The 25,449-nt window shown below is 41.2% G+C and overlaps 2 protein-coding genes across 5 annotated transcripts in view; one reads left to right on the top strand and one right to left on the bottom strand.

Annotated features, from left to right (window-relative positions):
* slc1a9 (solute carrier family 1 member 9) overlaps positions 1-15,398 on the bottom strand; it is a 41,073-nt gene extending 25,675 nt beyond the window's left edge. For 2 of the 4 annotated variants that reach the window (XM_012851936.3, XM_036147817.1), the window contains exons 1-3: positions 13,392-13,524; positions 1,807-1,959; positions 876-1,028 (exon numbers count right to left, since the gene is read on the bottom strand). In XM_012851936.3, coding sequence (XP_012707390.2) covers positions 876-1,028; positions 1,807-1,954 — 301 coding nt within the window. In that variant the 5' untranslated portion in view covers positions 1,955-1,959; positions 13,392-13,524. Of the gene's footprint in view, positions 1-875; positions 1,029-1,806; positions 1,960-7,815; positions 7,955-13,391; positions 13,525-15,309 lie in introns of those variants that run through there. The other 2 variants (XM_036147816.1, XM_021310268.2) reach the window with 2 other exon arrangements.
* LOC105917184 overlaps positions 1-25,449 on the top strand; it is a 38,927-nt gene that overhangs the window by 2,495 nt on the left and 10,983 nt on the right. The window lies entirely within an intron of this gene.

Raw genomic sequence — 25,449 nt, 5'->3', positions numbered from 1 at the left:
AGAAAAAGGAGGTAAAAACCAGATCTCTGTAGGAGCTGCAGGCCTGTAGAAACTCTAACCAATCAGTACCGTTCGCAACGAAGGGCAGGGATTGGTTCGAGTTTTGGCGCTCACATAACACCAGCGCCCCTTCTTAGTTTCAGCTTGCTGGCTGCGCACTTCTAGTGTTTATGTATCCAGTTAGCTTAGCGATTAGCTCAGGGTTTCTCAGTGTTAGACTTAGAGAAACCCTTTAGACTTTCTGTTAGACAGAAAACAGATTACTACCAAGGACTGGAGAGTGTCACTGGTTATTGCTGTGATTCCAGAAGCTTTGGTCGTGTATGAAGAGCAGCAACAGTTTCCTGCCTTTAAAGACTTTTGCACCAGTTGTACTAATTCATACCCCCACTTTATTATTAGTACCAGGTACTGTTGCTTCATTAAACAAACTCCAACCATGCCCATGCTTCATGTGTTGTTTGGGTAGCTGGTAAAGCCGGTCAAATCTGTCAGAATCAAATTACATCTTCGCATTACTAGAGAAATTCTCAGGTTGGTCAGGCCTGATGGCCTTTCCGAAGGTTAACCGGAAACTTTTCAGGACATTTAATCATCTTCCAATCATCCAACACTGGCTGGGCTAATTGAAAGACTTCACCAGTAATAGTGACTGTTGTTGTGCACAAAGGACTTATTGTTTTCTTTCCTAACAGTTAAAAGACACTACAGACAGTGAGAAAGCCACTTTAGAGTTTATACCATTACACTGGTTACCACACAACTGGACATAGAGATATTTGACATCCAATATGACCTTACCATATTTGACAATTAAAAGAAGAATTCTGACTTATCTCTAATTTTACGCGTCATTACAAGCCTCCTTTGCTCACCTGTGATAAGGCTGGAGATAATTAGAGGCAGGATGAGCATCTTCAGCATCCTCATGAGGATTTCTCCAGGAAAGGAAACCATGGTGAGGGCGGATGTGTCTTTAACCATCATGTAGCGCAGCAGCATCCCGAACAGCACTCCCATGACAACACCTGAGGAGGAGGTAGTAGCAAACACTCGTTACAATGTAGTGCTTCATATCCCAAATAAGAAATTATTTCAAAGAAGTCAAAGCTTTTCCAGAGTTAGGGCTAATCTCAATGTTCAAGGTTCCTCAAAATACATTCCAGTGAATAAAGGGTCGAGGCAGACAGAGCTGAAATGCTCCATTTGGTAATCAACAGAAATCCTTGGAGAAAATGATGTTTGTGTTCACTTGTTCAAGTAAGAGTGGAATCCCTCCTCACGAGTGGAAGCTTCAGAATAAACACAATTTCCACACCTGTTTTAGTTGAAGAAGAAGAAAAAAACTCCAGATTTTCCGTGTAGTTTACAGTGAGTGGACTCAGTGGCCAGTTGTTTTACATCTGAGATGTAAGGGACCGCTGACTAATGACAAGCATGTACCGTAATGTAAACGCCTTCATATCTGAGTTTAAATCTTGGTGACAAATTACAGACAAAACATAACACACTTCTCAGCTTTGCCTGGACTTTTTGCACAAGAATGCAGCTATGGCGAAACATAGCAAAGTGTTTACAAATGCAGACTAAAGACAACAACAAGCCGACCAAGTCCTGTGGGAAAGTGATCGTGCAGTGTGTACACCCTGAATCACGTTAAGCAACATTTGCTGAAAAACTGGATTAGCAAAGAAAAACAACAACCTAGCTATTCGGGGGTTGGGGAAGTAAAAGCTGAGACTTGTCTCTTGCACAATAACACTGTAAAACTTTGGGGAACAGCCTGAGCTTGGTGTTCGTGCATACCTAGAACAGTGAGTCCCAGGAGCAGGTTGTGGGTATTACGGCTGCAGTGGCCGGCATCTTTATATGCCAGCTCCGTATTGTCATCTCGAGCGGTTTCCTCTTTCTCCTTTTTAGTGTTGGACTGGTTGGCTGTCGGCTGGTTTGTCATCCTGCCTGTGAAGACATACAGAGAGTGTTTAGTATTTCTGTGGTTTCGTGCTTCACAAAGATCCTCAGACTCAATCTCGCAGTATGTAAGATTACTGGGTCCTCCAGTAGTACTTCCTGGTTGTCTTTAAGGGTAGCTATGGCTATACTTACAAGACCCTACAGTATGTTAACTTGTCAGCTAACTAGCTACAGTAGCGTGCACACAGGCTGTTTGATTGGCTAAAATGTTATCCTGTTTAGCCAGAGGATAGCTACTCCTGGGTCAATGTGAGCTTCTGTGCTTTCTGTCATCTGCTCTGTCTTCTCTACCATAGAAAGTACTCCTGGGTCAATGTGAGCTTCTGTGCTTTCTGTGTCTCTGCTCTGTCTTCTCTAACATAGAAAGTACTCCTGGGTCAATGTGAGCTTCTGTGCTTTCTGTGTCTCTACTGTGTCTTCTCTACCATAGAAAGTACTCCTGGGTCAATGTGAGCTTCTGTGCTTTCTGTGTCTCTGCTCTGTCTTCTCTACCATAGAAAGTACTCCTGGGTCAATGTGAGCTTCTGTGCTTTCTGTGTCTCTGCTCTGTCTTCTCTAACATAGAAAGTACTCCTGGGTCAATGTGAGCTTCTGTGCTTTCTGTGTCTCTGCTCTGTCTTCTCTAAGCCCCAGTGGGTGGAGGCAGATGAGCGTTCACACAGAGCCTGGTTCTGGTTCTGCTGGAGGTTCTCCTCCCTGTTAAAGGGGAGTTTTCCTCTCCACTGTCGCTTCATGCATGCTCAGTATGAGGGATTGCTGCAAAGCCATCAACAATGCAGACGACTGTCCACTGTGGCTCTACGCTCTTTCAGGAGGAGTGAATGCTGCTTGGAGAGACTTGATGCAACCTGCTGGGTTTCCTTAGAGAGGAAACTTTCTCACCAACCTGGAGGATCTGATGGAAGCTGACTTTAGAAAGAGCCTTGATGATGTGTATCATGAATTGGTGCTAAATAAATACAATTTAAATGAATTGATTTTAAATGAAGGAGCTAATGCTGCAACCAAAACTGTCATTTACTCTCTTTATCATGACATAGTAAAACAATGATTTTACTATATCATGATATAGATTACAGATTTCCTGTTTAGCTAAATTTCTCTTCTAGATAAAGACTCTGAAGTAGTTGCTGCTGCCATTGAATCCTTACTTTTTCCCAAGGCATATCCAGAATAAAAAATTGTACCTTGCTTCAGCAAGCTTCAGGCCTTCCCCAGGAATGTCGTCCCAATAGGGGGAGGGGGGGGGGGGGGGGGGCTGGAAATCCTCCAAACGAGGCATCCAGGTAGATCCTAATCAGATGCCCATCCTAGTTTAGCTGACTTTTTCTGATGAGAGGATTGGATCAATTCTCAGTTCCTCTGAGGGAAATTCATTTCAACAGAACCAGATCTCATATAGAACGGGCTGAAGAACCTTTCTCCATCAGCTGGTTGACTCCTGCTTAGGAGGCAGGCTCTCTACATCTATCCAGGGGAGCTTGATGTTGAGCCACATAGTTTTGTTTAAACTCCAGTTTTAGGTACATAAGGTCCAAAATAGCGAGCTTACACTTTGTGGAGGGGAGGGGGATAGCATTCTCAGGTCAAGTAATCTGCAAATAATTAGAGTTAATTAGCAATGTGAAAACAAAGTACACTGAGACCTCAAAAGGACATAAACACACACAAAAAAGCTTTCTTCTGACTGTGGTTTGAGTCAAAGGAACGATTTATTCAATGGGAAACTGCGTGAGCTCTCTGTGTCATGCAAACATATCACCAAAAAAAAGAGAATTAAAGAAAGCTGGGTGTGCAAGAGTGTCATCCACCATGTAAGTACAAGATACCAGAACTTTAGGTTAAGTGAGGAAAAAAAGTGTTCTTACCACATATTTCTCATCATTTAATCAATGGGTTAGAGAGCCAATGGTGGTAAATGGGCTTGGAAATTTAACAAACAGTAATCTTTAAATGTCATTGCAACTTTGTACTCTCCAATGTAATGTTTATTTTGCATTTAACCAATCCCATTCAATTCAATTAATTTCATTTCTATAGCACCAGTTCCCAACACATGTCATCTCAAGGTTCTTTCCAAAGTCAGCTTCCATCAGATCCTCCAGGTTGGTGAGAAAGTTTCCTCTCTAAGGAAACCCAGCAGGTTGCATCAAGTCTCTCCAAGCAGCATTCACTCCTCCTGAAAGAGCGTAGAGCCACAGTGGACAGTCGTCTGCATTGTTGATGGCTTTGCAGCAATCCCTCATACTGAGCATGCATGAAGCGACAGTGGAGAGGAAAACTCCCCTTTAACAGGGAGGAGAACCTCCAGCAGAACCAGAACCAGGCTCAGTGTGAACGCTCATCTGCCTCCACCCACTGGGGCTTAGAGAAGACAGAGCAGAGACACAGAAAGCTCAGAAGCTCACATTGACCCAGGAGTACTTTCTATGGTAGAGAAGACAGAGCACAGACACAGAAAGCTCAGAAGCTCACATTGACCCAGGAGTACTTTCTATGGTAGAGAAGACAGAGCAGAGACACAGAAAGCACAGAAGCTCACATTGACCCAGGAGTACTTTCTATGGTAGATGGTAATAGAGGATGATCTGCCTCCCCTGATGATGTCACAGCTAACAGAACACCAGACCAGGTGTACCTTCTATGAAGAGAAAAATGACAGAGAACAAAAAGTTAAAAGCTGAAATAACAACAAACAATGCAGATTGGAGAGCAGTAGGAGAACTCAGCAGAGTGAGAGAAATAGCACTTTGGGATTTGTATAAATATAAAGTGTATTACAAATCCAATGTATTATTATTAATTATTATTATTAATTATTATTATTATTATTATTATTACTATTATTATTATTATTATTATTATTATTATTATTAACGTCCTCCAGCAGCCTCTCTGGGGACTATGGGTCTGGGGCCCAGTGTGGCAGTCTGCGGTATTCAAACGGGGGAACTTGCAGTCGCCCCAGGATGCAAGTGCTCTGCTGTAATATAGACCATCACACCCTACTAAATTACACCCGCATGGAATACTGAATAAATATAGAAAGTTTGTCATTCATAGCCCTACTATAACACCTTGTAAGATAACTAAAAATAATATTTAAGGATCTAAACATTGTTTTAGCAGACCAAATTTTAATCTTCGATGTACTGTACACTAACCAACAACTTCTTTAGGCACTCTTCTTCAGTTGCTTGTTAACATAGAGAACCAGTCAATCACATGGCAGCAACTCATTATTTTAGGCAAAGACATGATGTAGAGAGGAACCACGCATCAGAATGGAGAACAAATGGGATTTTAGTGACTTACCTGAAATATATTAGAAACCACTGAACTACTAGGATTATATCTCCAGGGTTTACAGAGAATGCCCCAAAAAGAGAAACTTGATGGTGAGATGAGATATGCTTTCAGCAGCTACATAACAATGAATTTGGTGTTATAAATAAAAATGGCTCAGGCTGGTAGTATTATGGTATGGGGTTATCTTTTTGGCACACTTTGATCCTATTAGCAATAAAGCATTGTTCCAACAACACAGCCTGCTGAGCACGTTGCTCATCATGTCCTTCCCTAAAGAGCATGCCGATATGGACCAAAACTTTAAGAAATGGTCACAACACCTTGTTGAATCTAGACCACGAAGCATTGTGGCACTTTTGGAGAATAAACAGGTTACAACCCAATGTAAGAAAGGTATAAGGATAACCTTTAAAAGGTTATTGAGGGTTTAAGTCAAATGACCAGTAATCAAAGATTGCTAATTTTCCTTAGGGTGGTTTCAACTGTTGATCAGTTTCTTAAAAAAGAAATGTCTGTTGTTACTTTCTATATATTAAATGCAGAAAAACAGAAAACTCCAACTTTTTCAGTCACTAAATCTATCAACAAATACCAAGTCAATGTCAACTTTATCCATATAGCACTTTACATCAAACAAGCTGCACCAAAGTGACGCACATCAAGAACAGAATAATTGATAGTAGTTAAAAAGAAAAAGAGAGAACACAAAGATGTAGATACTGGAGTGATTGTTTTCATTTAAAACATGGATAAAGCTTCCAAAATCCTCAGCAACAAAATAAAGATTCACTTTAGCAAAAAAGCTCGTCTTGACAACTGAACTGATTTGGTTTGTGAATTTTAAGGAGCTGTCAAACAATAAGCCAAGATTTCAGACAGAAAGGGCTCAAGGATGTAATTAGAAAACTCTGATCTCCCAAATACTGTAACTTCCTTTTTTAAATTCTAAAGTGGAGAAAGTTTGAGTTGATGTAGGCCAAGACTGTCCAATAACGGCTTCAAGAGTTGATTGTTCTTTTTATGAATGCGCAGATAGATTTAAATGTCATTAACAAAGCAGTGGAAAACAATATTAGTTTTCCTAAAAATGGACCCTAGGGGCAACGTGTGTAAGGAAAATGAGACTTACTCTAGGAGGAATCCTTGAGGAACTCCACAAGTGAGAGGAGTAAGTCTCTATCTAAACTGAGAAGCTGCTTTTCATTCAGTAAGACCTAAACCAGAGTAGAGTAGGTTTTTTATGGCCACATTATGCCTTAATTAAAGGATACGCTGATCTACAGTGTGGAACGTGGCACTTAGATCTAAAAGCATCAGGAAAACAGGAGTTTCCCAAACAACCATCATAATAAGGTCATTAAACCCTGTAAGAGAAAAACAGCTTGGAAATGTGTCTGAAGTTGTGCAGAACAGAAGGATCTAAATGTTTCCTCTGGAAATGTGGCTGCACCGCAACTTGTTAAAAGCAGCAGGGACACAGCCTGAATTAAAGATGTCTATATATAACCAAATAAATAACCCAACAGACTGAAAAAGATGTTTCACAATACGAGTTAAAACGGATAAAGTCACTAGCCACTAACCGAGCCAAAAGCAGTAAGGCACAACAGATAAGTAAGTAACCCCCGCAGCCGAAATAGTTTTCAATTCAATTCTATTAAATTGTATTTATATAGCGCCAATTCATGAAACATGTCATCTTGAGGCACTTTACAAAGTCAAGTTCAATCATATTATACAGATTGGTCAATTATGTCCTATATAAGGAAACCAGTTGATTGCTTCAAAGTCCCGACAAGCAGCATTCACTCCTGGAGAAGTGAAAGCTGTTTTTATTAAAATCTGATATTTTTGCCATGAAAAATGGTGAAATATTTCACACAGCTCTGCTTTATGCACCTTGATGGGGTTTAAAAATCAGACAAAGGTTAGGCTTATACCCCTTCATTTTTTTCTGTTGAATGCAAAAACTTTTGACTCTCTCAAAGAACCAGCAACGCTCTCTGTGTGATATGGTTAATTTTTGGTACATTAAATTGTAGAAATAAGGCAAGCTTTACACAAATTCATTTGAATGCGTCATCAGCTTTAGACAGAATCTGTCAAAAACGGAATTGACAGTTTTGGTAAAAATATAAAACTGTAAAAGCCCGACTGGTGCATCTTTAAAGTATCCGTAATGAAAATAATTTTAACAAACGCTTTGGCAGTACTAACAATAAAAACCTTTACAGTCTTAAAGAGCGAAATACTTTCATAAAGACCTGGAAACAAATATTTATCTTTTGATCCTTTGGGACAAAACACCTGTTTTATAGAATGAATAAAACAACACGGCCGGCTAAAAAAACGTCTAAAACCTAAACATACCTTCACAAAAGTCTACCACTTGTTAGAATCAGCGTAATAACAGACATCTGTGCTGCAACAAAGTACAAATGTCAAATTCACCAAGAGTCTGAGAATTGGCCCTGATCTTAGCGAATGACTGAAGCGGACAGTAATGGAGGAGCGTCCCCATAAACAGGTCACCTGCTGCTGTTCAGTCTTCTCTCAGGGTTTCATCTCCACGCCTTCATCACCTCCACTCTGTCTGCAGCCACTGCCAGTCCAGCCTCATCTGCAGTGTTTGAGCGGCAGAGATTGTCCTGCCAAGTTTCAGTCCAAAGAGATGTAATCCTCGGTGAATGGAGTTAGGAGAGGGGGGGGGGGGGGGGGGGGGGGGAGGGGTTCCACTGTTGTAGTCTTTGCAAATCCTCTTTCCAATCTTTACATCATTCTTAGTATGAACACTGTTTGGTGATGTCAGGTGGCCACGTGGTCACATTTACACAAATCCCAGGAGCAGGAGAGTGAGGAAGGAAAATCATTCAGGAACATGGTGGTTACAGCCGGATAAAAAACAACGCTACAAAGGTGATAAAAGCAGAATCAACACTGCAGCTAGATGACATGAAGCAACATCCTGTCAACAAGGCAGAGAATAAAAGATCAAAGGTGCAAATGTGTTAAAATTCCTCTCTCAGCTTCAGCAAATCTCTAAGCTGCCTATAAAGCATTAAAAAAGTAATTGAGGAATCTGGTCATCCTGTGGGCTCTCAGCTCACTCAGGTTTTGGCTGAAAAGTCCAAATTCAGACATCCAGGCCAGGACTGACGAGCTTTGACGTATCGCATCAGGTCTTAGGATCTCTAATAACAGACAAGTCCATTCATTTCTCTAGGTTTGAGTCAAACAGCTTAAAGTAAATCTTGTTTTTTTCCCCAAACATTAAACATTTCCTATCAATCAGACAACTAGGCTAGAGACCAGGGTTTATCTTGCTTCTTTCTGCCTATTATTTTATTATTTAACAGGGACAATGCATTTCATGCATAGTACAGCAACGTTGCAACTGATGTGGTGCACCAAGATTGAAGGAGGGAACATTTGGTTCCTTGGAAGAGCTTTGGAAATGCATTCTATTGTTGAAAGGTGTGGAAAACGAGTAAAAACTGAAGAATTCCAGCTTTAGGTCAGCTGAAAGAAAGGAAACATTTCATTGGGGTTTAAATCCCACCACAACACAAAATACTGCCATAAAATTCAAAAGTAGATAAACATAAAGATTGTTAGCATGAAAAAACTTTAGATAATCCAGTACGTAATAAATGACCTACACCTTTCATGGCCAGGATATCTAAATTCCTTTGGCAGATCTTTAAAAAAAGTAATTTTAATAATGTTAATCACCTGAAGAAGCAGACTTTGATTAATTTAAATAAGCCGAGAGCCCCTTTGATTCTGAAAGCCACGTTTCGACACAATTTTACCAAAGTAATTATTAATTCCCAGATTAAAGGTCCTGGTCTGCAGGTAGCATTTACGGATCACTCGTTTTTACGTTTTGACTTCTGTTCACGCTCCATATTTAAGACAGGCATGGCATTTCTGTTTTTTCAAGACAATTAAAAAAGATCAAGAGAATGGACCAAAAGAAGTAGAAATACTCCTTCTTGTTTTGTGAACAAATTGCTACGGGCTTGTCGGTAGAGCTTTGCTTGTTTGGCCTTTGGTTATTATTACCGCCACCCGCTGGACTGGAGGTGTAGTGCAGTTTCTTCACAATTTCCCATACGTCATTAGGCTAGTTTAAATAAAATTTCCTTTGCCCTTTAAAGCAGTGAAAACAGAAAGCAATCAAATGACTCAATATTCTTTTTCACATGTTAAAAAATCTCAGATATTTAAATCCCAGGTTTTCAGCGGAAAACTAAAGTTGCAGATACTGACAGAGTTTTAGTCTCGTTTCAGTAACTCAGATTGTTAATCCTCTCCCTGCTTTCAGTTTGTTTTCGTGGAAGCAACACGATCTCCAGTCAGTCCCAAAAACGAGATAAAGTTGACCAAAAAGATAAATACTGCAGTAAAATGCTGCAGTTGTGCTCAAAACCAATTTAGAATCTTGTATTAATAATGATGCGAGAGAATAAGAATCACATTTGTGTAGAAATAGTTTTAATATCTGGTGAGGTAAAGCCACAGAAAGATTTCATATGAGCTATATGTCATTCCTTCTTTAAAACAGTTTCCTTAGATAAGAAACTTTTAGACCAATCTGTAGGATTTGATTGATTTTGACTTCATAAAGAGCCTTGAGAGGACATGTGAATTGACGCTATATAAATAAAATTTAATTGAAAATGAAGAGAGCTATTTAAACTTGCAGCTTTACAGGATTACAGTGAACATTTATTCTTAATTGCATAAATGATTTGCTCACAGTTTTAGATACTCCTTGATTGATAATCTTATTTTCTCATTTCTGTGCATTCCTGAATTTATCATTTGAAAACTGATTGGAATTAAACCAATCCATTTTATTAATGTCCTTTTAAATGCTGCGGGTTTAACAATAAAAACAGGAGCCTTCTGTTTGTAGATATTATGGTTAGAGTCAGAAAATGAAGTGCAGACTCTGTAAACGTCTGAATTGTTCTGGAGACATCTGCATCTGTGTGTGTTCCTAACTACGGGCGTGTACAAGTGTCTGTGTGTCTCTGAGGATTATTTTCCAGCGGTTGATTGTTTGGTGTGAGCTTTGCGAAAGGGATCGAGAGGTAATCCCCCCCCCACCCCGCCCCTCTGCAGAAACTTGTCTAACAGAGCGAGTAGAGGATGGTGGCTGCATCTCTGAAATGCGGCGCAGCAACTCTCTGCAAGTCGAATGACAAAAGCTGAAAGGACAATTTGTACATGTCAATTTGTAGGTGTCAGTATTCACAACCAGGAAGTAAATTTATATTTATATATAATTATATAGTTCTGAATAGACCAGACAACCTCAATGCAGGATTTTTTTCAGTAGCACATACATGGTAATCCTTTTTGTTCTGTGTTCTCTGACAGGATCATTTCACTGTCAATCATTGCTCATAACATCGACCCAATATAATACCCCCCCCCCCCCCAAAAAAAAACAACCCCCCAAAAACACAAAAAAATGATTTGTCAATCAAAGAAAAAACAGAAATAAATGAAAGGTCAGCCTAAAAGCAACCAAAATATAAACGCTGTCAAATATGCATTTGGATCACAATAGAAAATAATAAATTCTAGCAGATCCTTACAGTTTAGAACATCTGCTGGAGTGTAAATCTTCCTGCTAGTGATATTTATTTAGAGCCTAACTAACCCTTCAATTAAATCCAACATCTGTTATCAGCAAACATTTAGCAGCCGCTAATTCCCTCTACAGATGCACGTCTGCATTAAAACAGGTCTACGTTGCTCCACTGCTGTGTGTGTGTGTGTGTGTGTGTGGGGGGGGGGGGGGGGGGGGGGGGTTAAATGTTGTATATTAACTCTGTCATAGACTGTCACTGTCAATCAGATCAGATCAGATTGGTCCCTCTGCACTTTTTAACCCCTTGTGAGCTGGATTAGAGTTGGCTGCTCCTGTGCATATTTTCATTTAGGATTATTTACGACGGATTTAGAGCAAATTCAGCAGATTTCCCTTGAGGAACATTGGGGAACGTGCATGTTCTCCCATTTCCCACGCAGGATTCTCCCGTGAGACGTGAAAGTTAGAGTAAGCAATCGCTGCGATGGGGATGGAGGTGTGAAAGCGAGATGTTTTTGGACCAGTGAGTGCTGACATGCCCGGGACGTATCAGATGTAACGGCTCCAGCTCGACTCCCTGCAGGTCAAACTTGTTCACTTAATGGATGGAAAAGAGCCGACTCGTGTTTGCTGATAATGATTACAAGCTTTGAGATTAAGATCATGCTTTAAATGGGCCTGCTGCAGATTTCTCCTCAGATGCTGGTTAAATGTTCTGGCAGGTAGACTGACGTAACCTCTGACTCCTGACTGGCCACTAAAATCTGGGGGTGAAGGAATCTAAAACTTTACATGTAAATGAGCCAAAAACGTCACACATCCTTGGAGCTCAGACATTTTCTAAATACGGTGTTACATCCGATTGATTGTCAAACACACAAAACATATCCTGAAAATGTAGCGTAAACCACCAACTAGTATATTAGAATCATAAATAGCAAATGAAGTTTGGGACTGTTTTGATTTAACTGATTTTACTGCTTGAAATGTTCCTATTGTTATTTTTTAGTCTTTCCTTCGCGCTCCATTTTGATTTTTATGTGCTTTTTTCAATGATGTTCTGTGACTCACCTGTGTGTGAATGGAGCTAAATAAATGCACTAGCCTTGTCCTGATGCTACAATTACCTGTCATTATTAGTTTTCTGTCATTCACATGTGCTTCATAAATGACCAATTAATAAATCATCCATGACTGATAAGCTTGATTCTACCTTTTCATTTTTAGGAATTGTTTTTCTCTGAGTCTTCTCCTATTTGTGACAACCTGTGCTGCTGCTGCAACTTTTTAGTTCAATTCAATTCAATTCAGTTCAATTCAATTCAATTCATTCTAGTCTATTCTATTACATTTCAGTTGTATTTTGTGTTATTCTGTCCTATTTTGTTTGCTTCTGTTTTATTCTGTTATATTATGTGGATGTATTGTTTGTAACTCTTTTCCATTAGGTTATATTGTGTTCTGGTCTATTTTATTCTAGTTTTTTATTATATTGTGTTCAGTTCAGAGCCATTGTACAGTACATTATTCTAGTTTTTTTTTTTTTTCTTAATAATTTGCTATAGTGGTCTATTGTATTCAATTTAATTACATATTTTTATTTGTACATATTTTTCTATTCTATTCTATTTTAGATTGCATTCATATCTGACAATATGAGACCTGCAGAGAAAGTAGCTATTATTCTTTTGTGCGTGTATACGTCTCATTTTGTGCTATCCAAAAGCGATAAATAGTTTATTTACTTAGTTTAATGCATTCTGTGTTGATAAACGGATCATCTAAGGTTTGCAGTAATGTGGAGACCTTAACAAGAATCACATGTGAGAGAGTGGCCTTGTGGTACCTCCAGGAAAAGGACTTGTTGTGATTTTAGATTGGATGCTGCAGGGTGCTGCATGTGCATGATTGGGTTTTTTGAACTCATGTCCAACGCGCGCACACAAACACAGAGAGAGAGAAAGCCCCGCCCTTCCCTGTGGGATGATAATCTCAGTGTATTAATCTGTTGTTTGAACTCCTTAAACACAGACTGTCTATCACATCTGCTCTCCTCACCCTTGTAAAGCCCTGCTATTAATAAACTCCCACAATCCCCCATTTTTCTCTGTTTGATCTGTCGCCGCAGTTCTCCCCATTCCACCAGAACTGAATTTCACACAGCTTATTCCCTCCATAAAGTAAATCCACCTTCTCCTTTGGCCAGCAGACTCTCTGGAAACTCATTATTTCTCTTTGACTCTCCCTGAGCCGCTCCTTTGGCTTCAGCGCTCATGAGATTTTACAGGTTCCACATGTTTGCAACAACCACCGTCGACAAGTTTAACGCAAAACTATCACAGATGACGTCTTTAGAGCTTTAACAATCCGTCTCCTCCAGAGATAAAAGCCTATAATCACAAATGGCATTAAAACCACTGTCCCAGAGGATAAACGGAGTGCCTGTGTGTATGTGAGGCAGGGAGAGGAGAGAAACGGTTAGAAATCAGGTGAGCAGGCTTACCTGTGGCGTGTCGCTCTCTCCCATCCAACAAGAGCCAGGCATTGGGAGCAACCCTGAGAGGAGAGCTGTGGAAAAGAAGAGAGGACGGGAGGAAAAGTCACAGTCTTTGCGTCATCTGAGAAAATGTGCAGATTAATGCAACAGCTTGTTGCTCCGAGCGCACCACCCCTCCCTCCTCTTTTCCATCAGTGCTTTATTTGCATATATGGCAAATAGTTATGGCTACAGAGAAAAGGCGACAATCACCTTTTGCCAATTAGGTCATGAGAAAAGTCAATTTAAGGGGCTGAAAAAGGTGTTATCGCTATCCTCCCTCCCACAGGGGGGCGCTATGACTCCTGCTGAAATCTGCACAGCAGCTTCCTCCATGCGATGCGCCCAGTGACAGATACCAGTGTCAGTCATGAGGCCCCCAGGGGCCAAGCTGCTGCGTGCTGCACATGCAGCGTTCTGGCATTTTCCCCCCTTACCGTGACGCTGCAGCAATACGCAGAGTTAGAAATAAACCAGTGGAGAGTTTTTTTCACAGAGACACGGCTCATAAATACTGCATCTTCAGCAGCTTTACAGCAGAGCGATTTATGAGTGTAACGTCTCAACTGTCAAATAAGATGTTGTGTAACGATGTGACATTCCCGGCATTTTCAAACCGGCCTTACCTGCTGCTTTAGCAGAGACATATATATATCTATATCTATATATCTATATATATATCTATATATATATATATATATAGATATATATATATAGTTGTAGAAAGTTAATTTCCTAAACACACGTGTGTGATCTGAGCCTCCTTGATGAGGGAGCTTGTCATCACTGGTGGCTGAGCTCACTCTAATTTTAGTAGAGGAGGCTGACGACACATTTGCCAAATATTTGGGTCAGTAAGATGTTCAGAATGTCAGGAATCCTGCTTGTTCGCCCAGAAACCTTTTTCATTTGAGAGCGGCTCGCTTACAAAGAGGCAAAGGGAAGAAATGTAAGCAGGAAGAACCTCTGGAGGCAAGAAAAAAGCCAGGAGTCTCACCAATCCTGGCCCCAAAATCCAAAATGGCTGCCATGTGTTTTGAACACTATGACACCTGCGGGTTTATCGGTGTGTTGTCAGAAACATTTTCTTTTAACACTGATGCCTGACAGCAGGAAGGTCCCTGGTTCAAATCCCGCCCTGGGGTCTTCTTACATGGATGTTCTCCTTGTGTGGGTTCTCTCCAGGTTCTTCATCTCACACTTCATTTACATGTTGGCTTTAGCTACACATGGACAAAATCAGCCTATACACTCACCTTATCACAGTTATTGTGCTTTATAGTTAGGAAAGTAGTAATTTAATTCAACTAGAATAATCCCACAGTGAGGACATTCAGGTGTAATTAATAGATTCACTATTTAAAGCCTATAAATGATATTATGAAGTGTGGACATACCAGCACACTGTGTTTTTATAATGTATTCTGTTTTACAGATTACTTTTTTGAGTGAAACATTTAAATACTCTCCAATGTACTAAATATGTTTATCTACATTCATCTCCTTTAAATGACCTTTAGTTACCAGAAAAATAGTTTTTAACATAAACACTATAAAGGCAGACATAGTTGCGATTGCATTTATTTTATATTATTTTAATGTTTCTTCCCCAAAGATCTTCTACCTGGCAAGATGGAGAACAAGAAGAAGGGGAGGAATGCAGCAGAGAACATGTGCAGTGCTTACTTGAAATGTAAATATTGTACAACTCTGTAAACTCGTGGCTTCATAGAAAGCAGTGGTTTAAGGGAGATGGTAAGACTACAATTTAAGCCTAGCTTAATTAAACAAAGATTTTTCAAAAGAGTAAATAAAAGTCATCAGAGTGGCTCAAAATTCAAAACAAATTATGATCAGTATTTCAGAATATTTCAAACCAAGATACCATCACAGAACTTTATATGGGTGTGATGTTTAATTTGATGTTTCTGATTGTCCAAATTTATCCAACTGGGAAATTAATCTCTGGAAAAGCCGAAAGAAGAAGATGAATTCATTAGAGTCTTCTTTGGGTTTCAGACCCGGACGAACTGGGCCAGAACTTCAGGAGTAAAATAGAAAATATATAAAGTTATACAACATCTTGAGAACCAAGGTGCTTCTGATTTTCCACATTTTATTAATATCTGTCCACAGAAAGACAAAGAGTTCAAACGTTGGCGCTGCGCACACATGGCGCGTCTCACTTGGTCCCAGAGGGCCGACAGATGGAGAGAGGCTCGTAGAACCGGGTCGCTCCCTCCTTTGTGGGACTAGATGCTCTGAAAGTCAATCCTCGACTAATTGCCCAAGCAGTTCAAACACAAAGTCTGCCGCTGAAATCCAACCCTGTCGCTGTTGTACAGTGAGTAAAGTTTACAATGTGTAACATTTTAACCCCCCTGCAAACAAAAAGGGAGAAAAACGATGGCACCGAGGGGCGGATGGGGCGGAAAAATGCAGAAAGACACAGGAAGGTGTGAAGCGTGCTGCAGACATGGAAGACGTAACTGTAAATAGACCATTGAGTATTTAGGCTGCATGTCCACTGTGGGGTGCAGCCGCTATAGGCCTGCAACGGGACACCATGCAGGACCGATAAGGAGAAAGGAGGAGTGATAGAGAGGTAACGTAGAGAGAGAAAAGGAGAGGTGGTGTAAGAGGAGAGGCAGCATGTAAACAGCACCGTGTGCACGGCCGTCTGCTGAAGCCATTTTGTGAACTGCTCACCGCATGTCAGCCAAAATCTAAGCAGACAGACACGGACTCTGACGGCCCTGCAACCTGTTTCTAATCAGACATAAAACAGAGTCACCTAAGCCCCCCCCCCCCCATAATGAGGGCAGGGCAGCGCCTCAGATTCCCTCTCTCTTTCTGAAGGTGAACATTCCATACGCTGAGACGTGTAGGCACATGTGTTGTTTGTTTGTCAGGGCCGTGTCAGCGTGACTGCGCGTACTTCCTTCAGCCGCCGCTTCACGTTGTCTGGCCTCACGCTTCCTGCTGGACGACCACCGAGCGGCCAAACTCTGCTCCAGCTTTAGGTTTCTGGAGCTACACCTGTGCCTAACCTGTCCAAGCCTACCGAGCCGGGCTGGCTGACAGCAGACAGGAGGTGACGCAGTCATCAGAGACCCCCCCCAGCCCACCTCCATGAACAGCGTCACCTTAGACCTTTTACCCCCATGCTACCAGGGCCGGGGACTGGGGCATTTCCAGGAGGCTCTGCCTAATTGGCTCAGATTGCATTAGGCCTGAAAGTGGAAACACATGCAGCTATACCATAGTGTGCATGAGGCGGTGGAGGCAGATTTCATCCAGGAGAGCCATCTTTGGAGGTGAAGAGGCTGGAATGACACGGATCTTTGTGAATATGGGGTGTGAGGTTGATGATAATTAAAAGGACTGAGAGTGAAAACAAATAAAAGGAGGAGAGAGAAATAAGAGGGGGAGCTGCAGATGGAAGAAGAGACGATAAACATCTGACACTGACGTTCCTCTCAGAGGATCCGTAACTACGGTCCACCTCGCTGGCTCAGTTCTGGACAGGCAGACTGTTCTCTCTTACAACACTGTTCAGCTATTTGCAATAATTGCCATAATCGCTGCCTTCCAATTACCTTCAGCTCCGAGTTTCAAATGAAGGAAGATGTCCAGCGCAAAAGCAATAATTTGATGGCCAATGGCAGAACTTGTGGGAAAGAGTTCATCAGCGGAGCCGACTGGTGTAAAAGTGACGTCTGGAAAATTCAAAATGCTTGTGATTGTGTTTTCTCATGGAGAAATGAAAGGCATGTGAAGTCAGTCCAACAGGTGGATAAACAGTGTCGCTCGAGTAAAATCTGTTTTTAGGCACTGAAAAATCATTATTAATCCTATTATCTGTTAAAGTTTTAACATTTTAGGTCCTGACAAAAATAGCCTCTCTGTAGCAGCTTATGAACACATTAAAATCTAAATTCAGTTGTACAAAAACACCAAACTGATTAAACAAAGAAGAAGCTGGCAAAGAAAACTAAATATAGGCAGGAAATAATTTATACATGAGCCCTACTGCACTTTGCAAAATTGCATACAGATGAAGAAAAGACTTGTGAAATAACTCCTTTTGGACAGATGAGATTAAAGCAAAGATGTTTGGCCAGGATGCAAACATCTTCTTACCTAAATCACACATTGATGGAGCGGTAATGATCTGGGTGTGCTTTGCAGGAACAGGACTTGGACATCCTGTAGTCATTGTATGAAAGAAGGACGGTGCTTTCATGAGCGTTGGTCAAAAAGATAATGTCCAGGCCTTATCTTTATGGAGTTTAGGGAAATGGCTTCTTCCTCCCTGAGTGGCATAGTGACCTCTGTCAGTTTAGGGATCGTCTCACTGAGGATTATGACACTCTCCTTCAGCCAGCGTCTTCACAAGGTATTTAGCTTTTGTTCTGGGGTTGATCGACATCTTTCACACAAAAAAAATCTGTTCATCTCCAGGAGACAGAACCTGTATCCCTCCTTAAAGCTGCAGCTGGTAATCCTGTTTCAGAAACACTTATTCTGGGTAAAATCGTCCTCCCACCCTGACAATAGTCAATACATTATATATTCAGAAAAATGAGATAATAAAAATTTGAGCTGAGAGCTGCAGGCCTGCAAAAACCAATCCCTGCCATTGGCACCAAAGAGCAGGGATTGGTCCCGCCCTCTCTTATCTCCTTTTCTATTGGTTGTCCCACATGCCAATCATTCTGATGCGCTCACCTGATGCCAGTGTGCGCGCTCTTTCCTCGTTAGTTTCCACTTGCTGGCTGCACACATTTAGTGTTTATTTATCCGGTTAGCTTAGCGGTTAGCTTTGGAGTTAGCCGTTCATTGTAGCTCTGCTGCTAACACCTTAGACTTTGAACATGGCTGAGAGTCGTAAGACCACCTTCATGTTTATGAGAAGAAGAGGAAGATCTCAGTAGAAAGAAATAAGACCAGAGAGGATTTAGGAGATTTCTTTTCACGCGATCCCCCTGAGGAGAGGAAGAAGGTAAGACGGTCTTGTGCATGCGCAGTTATTCAAGAAGGAACTTCTTGAATAAAAAAATGTGGACTGTACCTTTAATGGTATGATGGCTGGACACTCCCATGATGCATTTAAACGTCCAGATCATCGCTACAGCTTTGGGCATATGGGAATTACACCCAAAGGATAATAATCCATGACATCAACATCTGAGTTTACTGGATTGTTTAAGTAAGGATGAAAATCAGTAATATAAATAATGTCTCATTATTCTAGCATTTGGCAAAAAGAAATAAGTTTGACCTCAAACGGAAAGGTTTCAGACTGATTTGAGGCGAGACAGTGAGAAAAAAAAAAGGTCTTTAGCCACTTTTTGATTTAGGAAAACCTCAATAGTGACATTCTATAGTGAGAAGACAAAGTAAAACTTGTAGCTGTGTCAAACTAAGAGCTTCATGTGGCCAATGAGGCTGTTGCTGATTTGAGAGGCTAAAGGGAGCAGAAAGGTTAGAGCCTAAGAAAACACAAGCAGCGCCTCTGTCCGTGACATTCTCCTGCAGTCTGTGTCTGGCTCAGACTTTCACTGATGCTCCCAGAGGTGAAAATATCTAAGTATGAGACAAGTTGAGACAGGGAGGGAGGTAGAGAAAGGGTGGAGGGCTGCACGGATTTCAGGTGACTGACGGTAAACGCCAAGAGGTAGGAATACCGAGAGGGAGACACCAGGGAGTGTGTGCCTTTATCTGTTTGTGTTTGTGGTGAGGATTCTCAGACTGACGTGTTCCTGCTGTGAGGAGAAGGCAAACAGACACAGGAACGTATGTTTGTGCATAATCAGACAATAAGTATGAGTATATCAACAGTTGCTTCTGTTGGAGGGCATTGACTGTTGAATGTCTCCGAGCCTGAATGAAGACTTTAGTCTGTCTCCCTGTACAGAATGAGCCGTTTTAGAGGCTTGAAAACCCTCTTTTCATGACCCCCCCACCCCGTCTCTTTCTGCGTCTCCTCTCTGCTCCCTATCTCTTCCATCCCTAAACTCTTTCATGAGCAGTCTCTCAGGGGCAGGGTGGTAACACAACCCTGCACTCTTTTGTCTCCATTCTTCTCCTTATCCTTTCATCTTTTTAAACATTCAAGGGAAAGGGGGTTCGGTGAGACAGAAACCAGCGATTGGTAAAGGAAAGAAAGAGATAGCATGTGAGAGAGTGAGAGAAAAAACAGGGGGAGGCCGAGTTTCTCCCACTCTGTGCTCATCATCCAGTTTATGGCTCTCCTTTTCAACAAGGCCATTGAAGGTGGGGAGGCTGAGTGGACGTGCTATTCTGGCAGGTCAATAGCACCGATCCCTCGTCTGCTGTGTGCCGCGCCGCCGAGGACCCGTTGAACTGTCTGTGGGCCTGTTTGTTCCCCGCAGACCACCGCTCTGTCTGCTCTGCAGACCCATGGGTGCACGGAGCAGCCAGCCAGCAGCTCCTGTTTCCAGCCATTTAACTTTAAAGCCGAGATGTCCGCACTCATCCCACCTGCGCTGCAAGAAAATACACGCCTGTTTCTGCTCTGGCTTCAGTCAAATCACATAGCGCTGCCGCATTTAACCATGAAAACCAAATACTGCAGGAAATCTGCAAGGCTGAAGCAGCTTGGCTCTGGCTACAGAAAGAAACACTCAAGGATGCAATTCTGAATTCTCCAGATGTTAAAAATCTGTTGCAACGTAATACGTTCTAAAACCTGCATGTCAATAAAAATGATTTATAACAACCGACTTCATTCCCGATATATGTTCTCTGCTGCTAACATCTGGAACGACGCCTGGCTTTATGATCTTGCTGAGTAACATTGTTCCTGCGTGGAGCACAAGTAAATCTGAGTCTTGCATGTTTCATTTGAGCTTCACCGGCTCCTCTGCATTTAAACTAATTCAGTTTCACTAAATAAAGTGAGGTTTAAGTCCAAAGTGTGAGTCTGATTGGCTGAAACACTGCTGAGGCAAACGGTTCGGGACAGAATTCTGTGTTTCTGCCCTTTAGCTGGATGTGCTGTTAGCAAACAGCATCCACAGGTGATGAGTCCTACCGCTGTGAATTAGATCTTGTGGAAATAAAAAGTAGATGATCATAATTTTTGGCAATTTACCTCTCACACTTTACTTTAATCTGTTCCCAGTGTTACCCCAACCGCTGGATTTATATTTTACATTTCCCCTTAAACTGAAGTTAAAACATTTCTGTGCAACATTGGAAAGCCCACCGATAAACCTACATGCTAACAGCTCTTGGAGATTCTTTTGCACCGATAGATCAAATTTTAGCTTGTCTAGCTTGTTTTATGTTTCTTAAAGAAACATAAAACTGTATTTACTGCTTTGGAGAACATGAAATTATTAAGCAAATCAGAAAATGCTTTAATCTCTACATTTCTTTGCTAGGCTACTAGCCTGTCTACTTTTAAGACTAATCTTAAAACTTTCCTTTGTGACAAAGCTTCTAGTCAGAGTGGCTCATGTTACCCTGAGCTACCTCTATAGTTATGCTGCTATAGGCTTAGGCTGCTGGAGGACATCTATTTCTCTCTCTCTGCTGAGTTCTCCTACTGCTCTCCAATCTGCATTGTTTGTTGTTATTTCAGCTTTTAACTTTTTGTTCTCTGTCATTTTTCTCTTCATAGAAGGTACACCTGGTCTGGCGTTCTGTTAGCTGTGACATCATCAGGGGAGGCAGATCATCCTCTATTACCATCTACCATAGAAAGTACTCCTGGGTCAACGTGAGCTTCTGTGCTTTCTGTGTCTCTGCTCTGTCTTCTCTAACATAGAAAGTACTCCTGGGTCAATGTGAGCTTCTGAGCTTTGTGTCTCTGCTCTGTCTTCTCTAACATAGAAAGTACTCCTGGGTCAATGTGAGCTTCTGAGCTTTGTGTCTCTGCTCTGTCTTCTCTAACATAGAAAGTACTCCTGGGTCAATGTGAGCTTCTGTGCTTTCTGTGTCTCTGCTCTGTCTTCTCTAACATAGAAAGTACTCTTGGGTCAATGTGAGCTTCTGTGCTTTCTGTGTCTCTGCTCTGTCTTCTCTAACATAGAAAGTACTCCTGGGTCAATGTGAGCTTCTGTGCTTTCTGTGTCTCTGCTCTGTCTTCTCTAACATAGAAAGTACTCCTGGGTCAATGTGAGCTTCTGTGCTTTCTGTGTCTCTGCTCTGTCTTCTCTAACATAGAAAGTACTCCTGGGTCAATGTGAGCTTCTGTGCTTTCTGTGTCCCTGCTCTGTCTTCTCTAACATAGAAAGTACTCCTGGGTCAATGTGAGCTTCTGAGCTTTCTGTGTCTCTGCTCTGTCTTCTCTAACATAGAAAGTACTCCTGGGTCAATGTGAGCTTCTGTGCTTTCTGTGTCTCTGCTCTGTCTTCTCTAACATAGAAAGTACTCCTGGGTCAATGTGAGCTTCTGTGCTTTCTGTGTCTCTGCTCTGTCTTCTCTAACATAGAAAGTACTCCTGGGTCAATGTGAGCTTCTGAGCTTTCTGTGTCTCTGCTCTGTCTTCTCTAAGCCCCAGTGGGTGGAGGCAGATGAGCGTTCACACTGAGCCTGGTTCTGGTTCTGCTGGAGGTTCTCCTCCCTGTTAAAGGGGAGTTTTCCTCTCCACTGTCGCTTCATGCATGCTCAGTATGAGGGATTGCTGTAAAGCCATGTACAATGCAGATGACTCTCCCTGTGGCTCTACGCTTCCCCAGGAGTGAATGCTGCTTGTCAGGACTTTGAAGCAATCAACTAGTTCCCTTATATAGGAACTTTTTGACCAATCTGATTGATTTTGACTTTGTAAAGTGCCTCGAGATGACATGTTTCATGAATTGGTGCTATATAAATAAAATTGAATTGAACAAAAAGCGGCTAATGCTAGCGGACATCCGGAGCTTAATCTAGAAGGGTTTTAAGACAGATTTTGATGTAATTAGAAGACCAGAAAAAACAAACATCCCAGTGTTGAAAGTGTTGAAAACCCTTATGGAAATAAAATTTGTCATAACTGTAACACACAACCCAAAATGTATCAGCTTGGCATTGTTTTTGAAGGTGGCTAGCGAGTAGCATTAGCCTGCCAGCTCCAGGTCTTCACCTCAGTCAAACCTAAATGAATGAGCTTTACCTGGGTTTCCAGTGGGCTGCGCTCGGACTGTGGGGGTCTCAGCACTCCTGCAGGACTGTGGCTTGGCTCCCAGGTCAGCTTTCTACTGCGCCGCTTAGGATGATCATCACTACTTTGATTATCACAGAAAGGAAACTGTAGTTAGCTTGGGTTCCAGCCTGCGCACATGCTTATGGGTCACAAAGCTCCATTCACACCCACGGTTGCTTCGTCCCCCCAGTGTAGACCTTCTCTTCATGAGGTCCATGGAAAAGGAGAAGCATTAAAGGTGGGCATGGCTTCGTAGCAGTGGGCACCATGTTGTGAGGGGCGGCCCCCGTAGCGACTGTCTCACATTTCCTGTGGCGTTCAGCCATCGTCTGATCTTAGATTCTCTCTGGGCTGATTTACCAACACCGTGTGCTGCTTAAATTGGTTTTAGCAGTGGATCTGAAGTGAAGCTGAAGAACTTGGAGCTAGTAGATTTATTTTTGCTGCACCACTGGCAGAACAAAGTTCCCCCTCATGATACTGCCACCACCATGCATGACAGGTGTTACCGTGTTCTTAGCACTGACCACCACCGCGCTCACTTATCAACCAAAGCACACAAAATAGCTAAGCTCCAGATAAAAAATCCTGCTGAATCAGTTTTAGTCTTTACTGGAAAAATTATTCACAAACCAGGGTTATGATCACCATGTGTTGGGCTGAAGAGAGAAAGTGTCTGTGATACAGCCGGTCTAAAAAGAATTACACAAATACAGACGTGTGAGAAAATCCAAAAGCTATTTGGTAAGCACGACTCATTAGCATGTCCCTATCCCGAGAACATGCAACGTTATTATAACAATGATTAAAGAAGGATGATAGTATAGTTTAAAAATGCAGTTTTTCTGCTACTTTAGCACGACAGAGGCCGGGGGGAGGGGGGGGGGGGGGGTAATGACCCAGAACCTCAACATTTTGAAGTGCACCACTGTTAAAATGAATCATTGGAAGCCAACAGTACCTTTGGTTTAATTTTGCTATTTGTAAAAGTCAAAAAGTCCCATGTTCACCACATGTTATGATCTTACAGACCTTCTGGCTGAAGTAATCAGGAAGCGATCTTGTCTGCAGGCTGGGATTTGGCATTGAAATGAAGGTTACATCCTCAGGTCTGCTTGTGCCAAAAGGAATCATGTTGCAGCTCCTTGCTCCTGCAGATGGGAACCTTAATGAATTAGGCGTTCCAGCTTTGCTTCAGCTTGTTTGCAAGAAGTTGCTCAAATACAAGATCCCATAACTTTAAAACGCTTTTGGATGATGGCCAGAACCGCTCTGCCCACAATTTTTTTGACAACTTTATTTTGATATTTGAGGGGGAGAAAAAAAAACACAAAAAAAATGCTAAGAGGAAATTATTGCTGTGAATCTTGGTACCATTTAATGTAAAAAAAATCCTTGTTTTTTTTTATTGTTTGTTTGGTTTTTGCACTACAGTTCCAGTCAGGTGTGTTTTCATGCACTCATGTTTTGTGTTTTTAATCATTTAGAGATTTTTGAAACCAATGAATGCTTGCATAGGTTTGGATCTATACTGAACTTTCTTTAATCCACTCAGGGTCAAAATTATACATACGCCCCGTTATTAGCGTAAATGCCACTTAGCAAGTCACACCTTGATCACAAGCTACTCGTTCCCATCTGGGCCCATTCTGTGTACAATTGTTGAATTTACTGTAAATTTGTTTGTTTTCTGGCAAATATCCAGCTTGTAGGCATAGGTCACAGATTTTCAAAAAATTTAAAGCTCAGAATTTAGGAAAGCTATTTCACAAGTTTAGTGTTAGCCCACCTTGTTCGTTTGGGCCGTTGTTCTGGAACCACCAGCTCTGTCCAGTAAGTTAAAGAATTGTTTATTGCTCTCTCAAGGATGTGCAATGCACCAATATGGAAAACAACCCCACAGCATGATGCTGCCGCCACCGTGCTCTACTGTACCTACACTGTTTTTAGCTTTATGTGCCTCACCATGATTCCTTCTTTTTCTCAGCAAATAGCCAAAAACCTTTAAATGTTCCTTCCTGGAACTTCCAGGCTGGATGTATTTGGCTTCTCTTCATGGGTCGCTTCAAACTTCACTCCCACTTTAAGGTGTTGGTTTTGGTGCAGGGTGACTTGATGGGGGACCGAGACTCTGATGTTCTAGCTTCTAGTTCATCAGAACAGTAATTAGTTAGATTACTCTGTTACTGAAAAAAATAACGTTACTAATGCTGTTATTTTCTAACGCTGTTACTACCAGCACTGATCTTCACTGAGTTTATTTGACTTAGCCATTGTTCTAAATACTGGTCTGACTGTATTATTATTATTATTATTATTATTATTATTATTATTATTATTATTATTAATATTATCATATATCTACTTTAAACAACTCTATCGTGATCACAAAAGAGAAGCTAATGAGCTTTGGTCAAGTTGAGACATTCTAGAGCAGCGTTGTCCAAACCTTTTGGTCAAAAACATGAAATTTTTAGGAAAACTACAATCTAAAAAAAACAAAACAAAAAAAACTTCTTCACAATAAACTGAGCATGCAATATATAAATTAAAAAAAGTAGTCAGATAATTTGTAAGAAAAGCATGTATAAATCATTGTTAATCCAAAACTTTAAAAAGGTTTTGCACATTAGCCATATTAAAAGATGATCATCCAGTTTGGAGTTCAGTTTATTCTCAGCAAGACAACCAGGATTTGGGTCACTCTTTCTTTGCTACTTTTAGCCATGTTTAATATATTAACAAAAAAAAAAACAGGTTTGGGCGCACCAAAGTCTCCTTTTGTCTGAGTAAAAGTCACTGGATAGATGTTGTCCTATTAATTATGAAATTAAAACAAATACAAAAAGTGCAGTTATTAAAAAGCCA

The sequence above is a fragment of the Fundulus heteroclitus genome, chromosome 16 (assembly GCF_011125445.2).
Source record: "Fundulus heteroclitus isolate FHET01 chromosome 16, MU-UCD_Fhet_4.1, whole genome shotgun sequence".
Lineage (NCBI taxonomy): Eukaryota > Metazoa > Chordata > Actinopteri > Cyprinodontiformes > Fundulidae > Fundulus > Fundulus heteroclitus.
The sequence above is the reverse complement of the archived record's forward strand: the minus strand, read 5'-3'. Positions and strand labels throughout refer to the sequence as shown.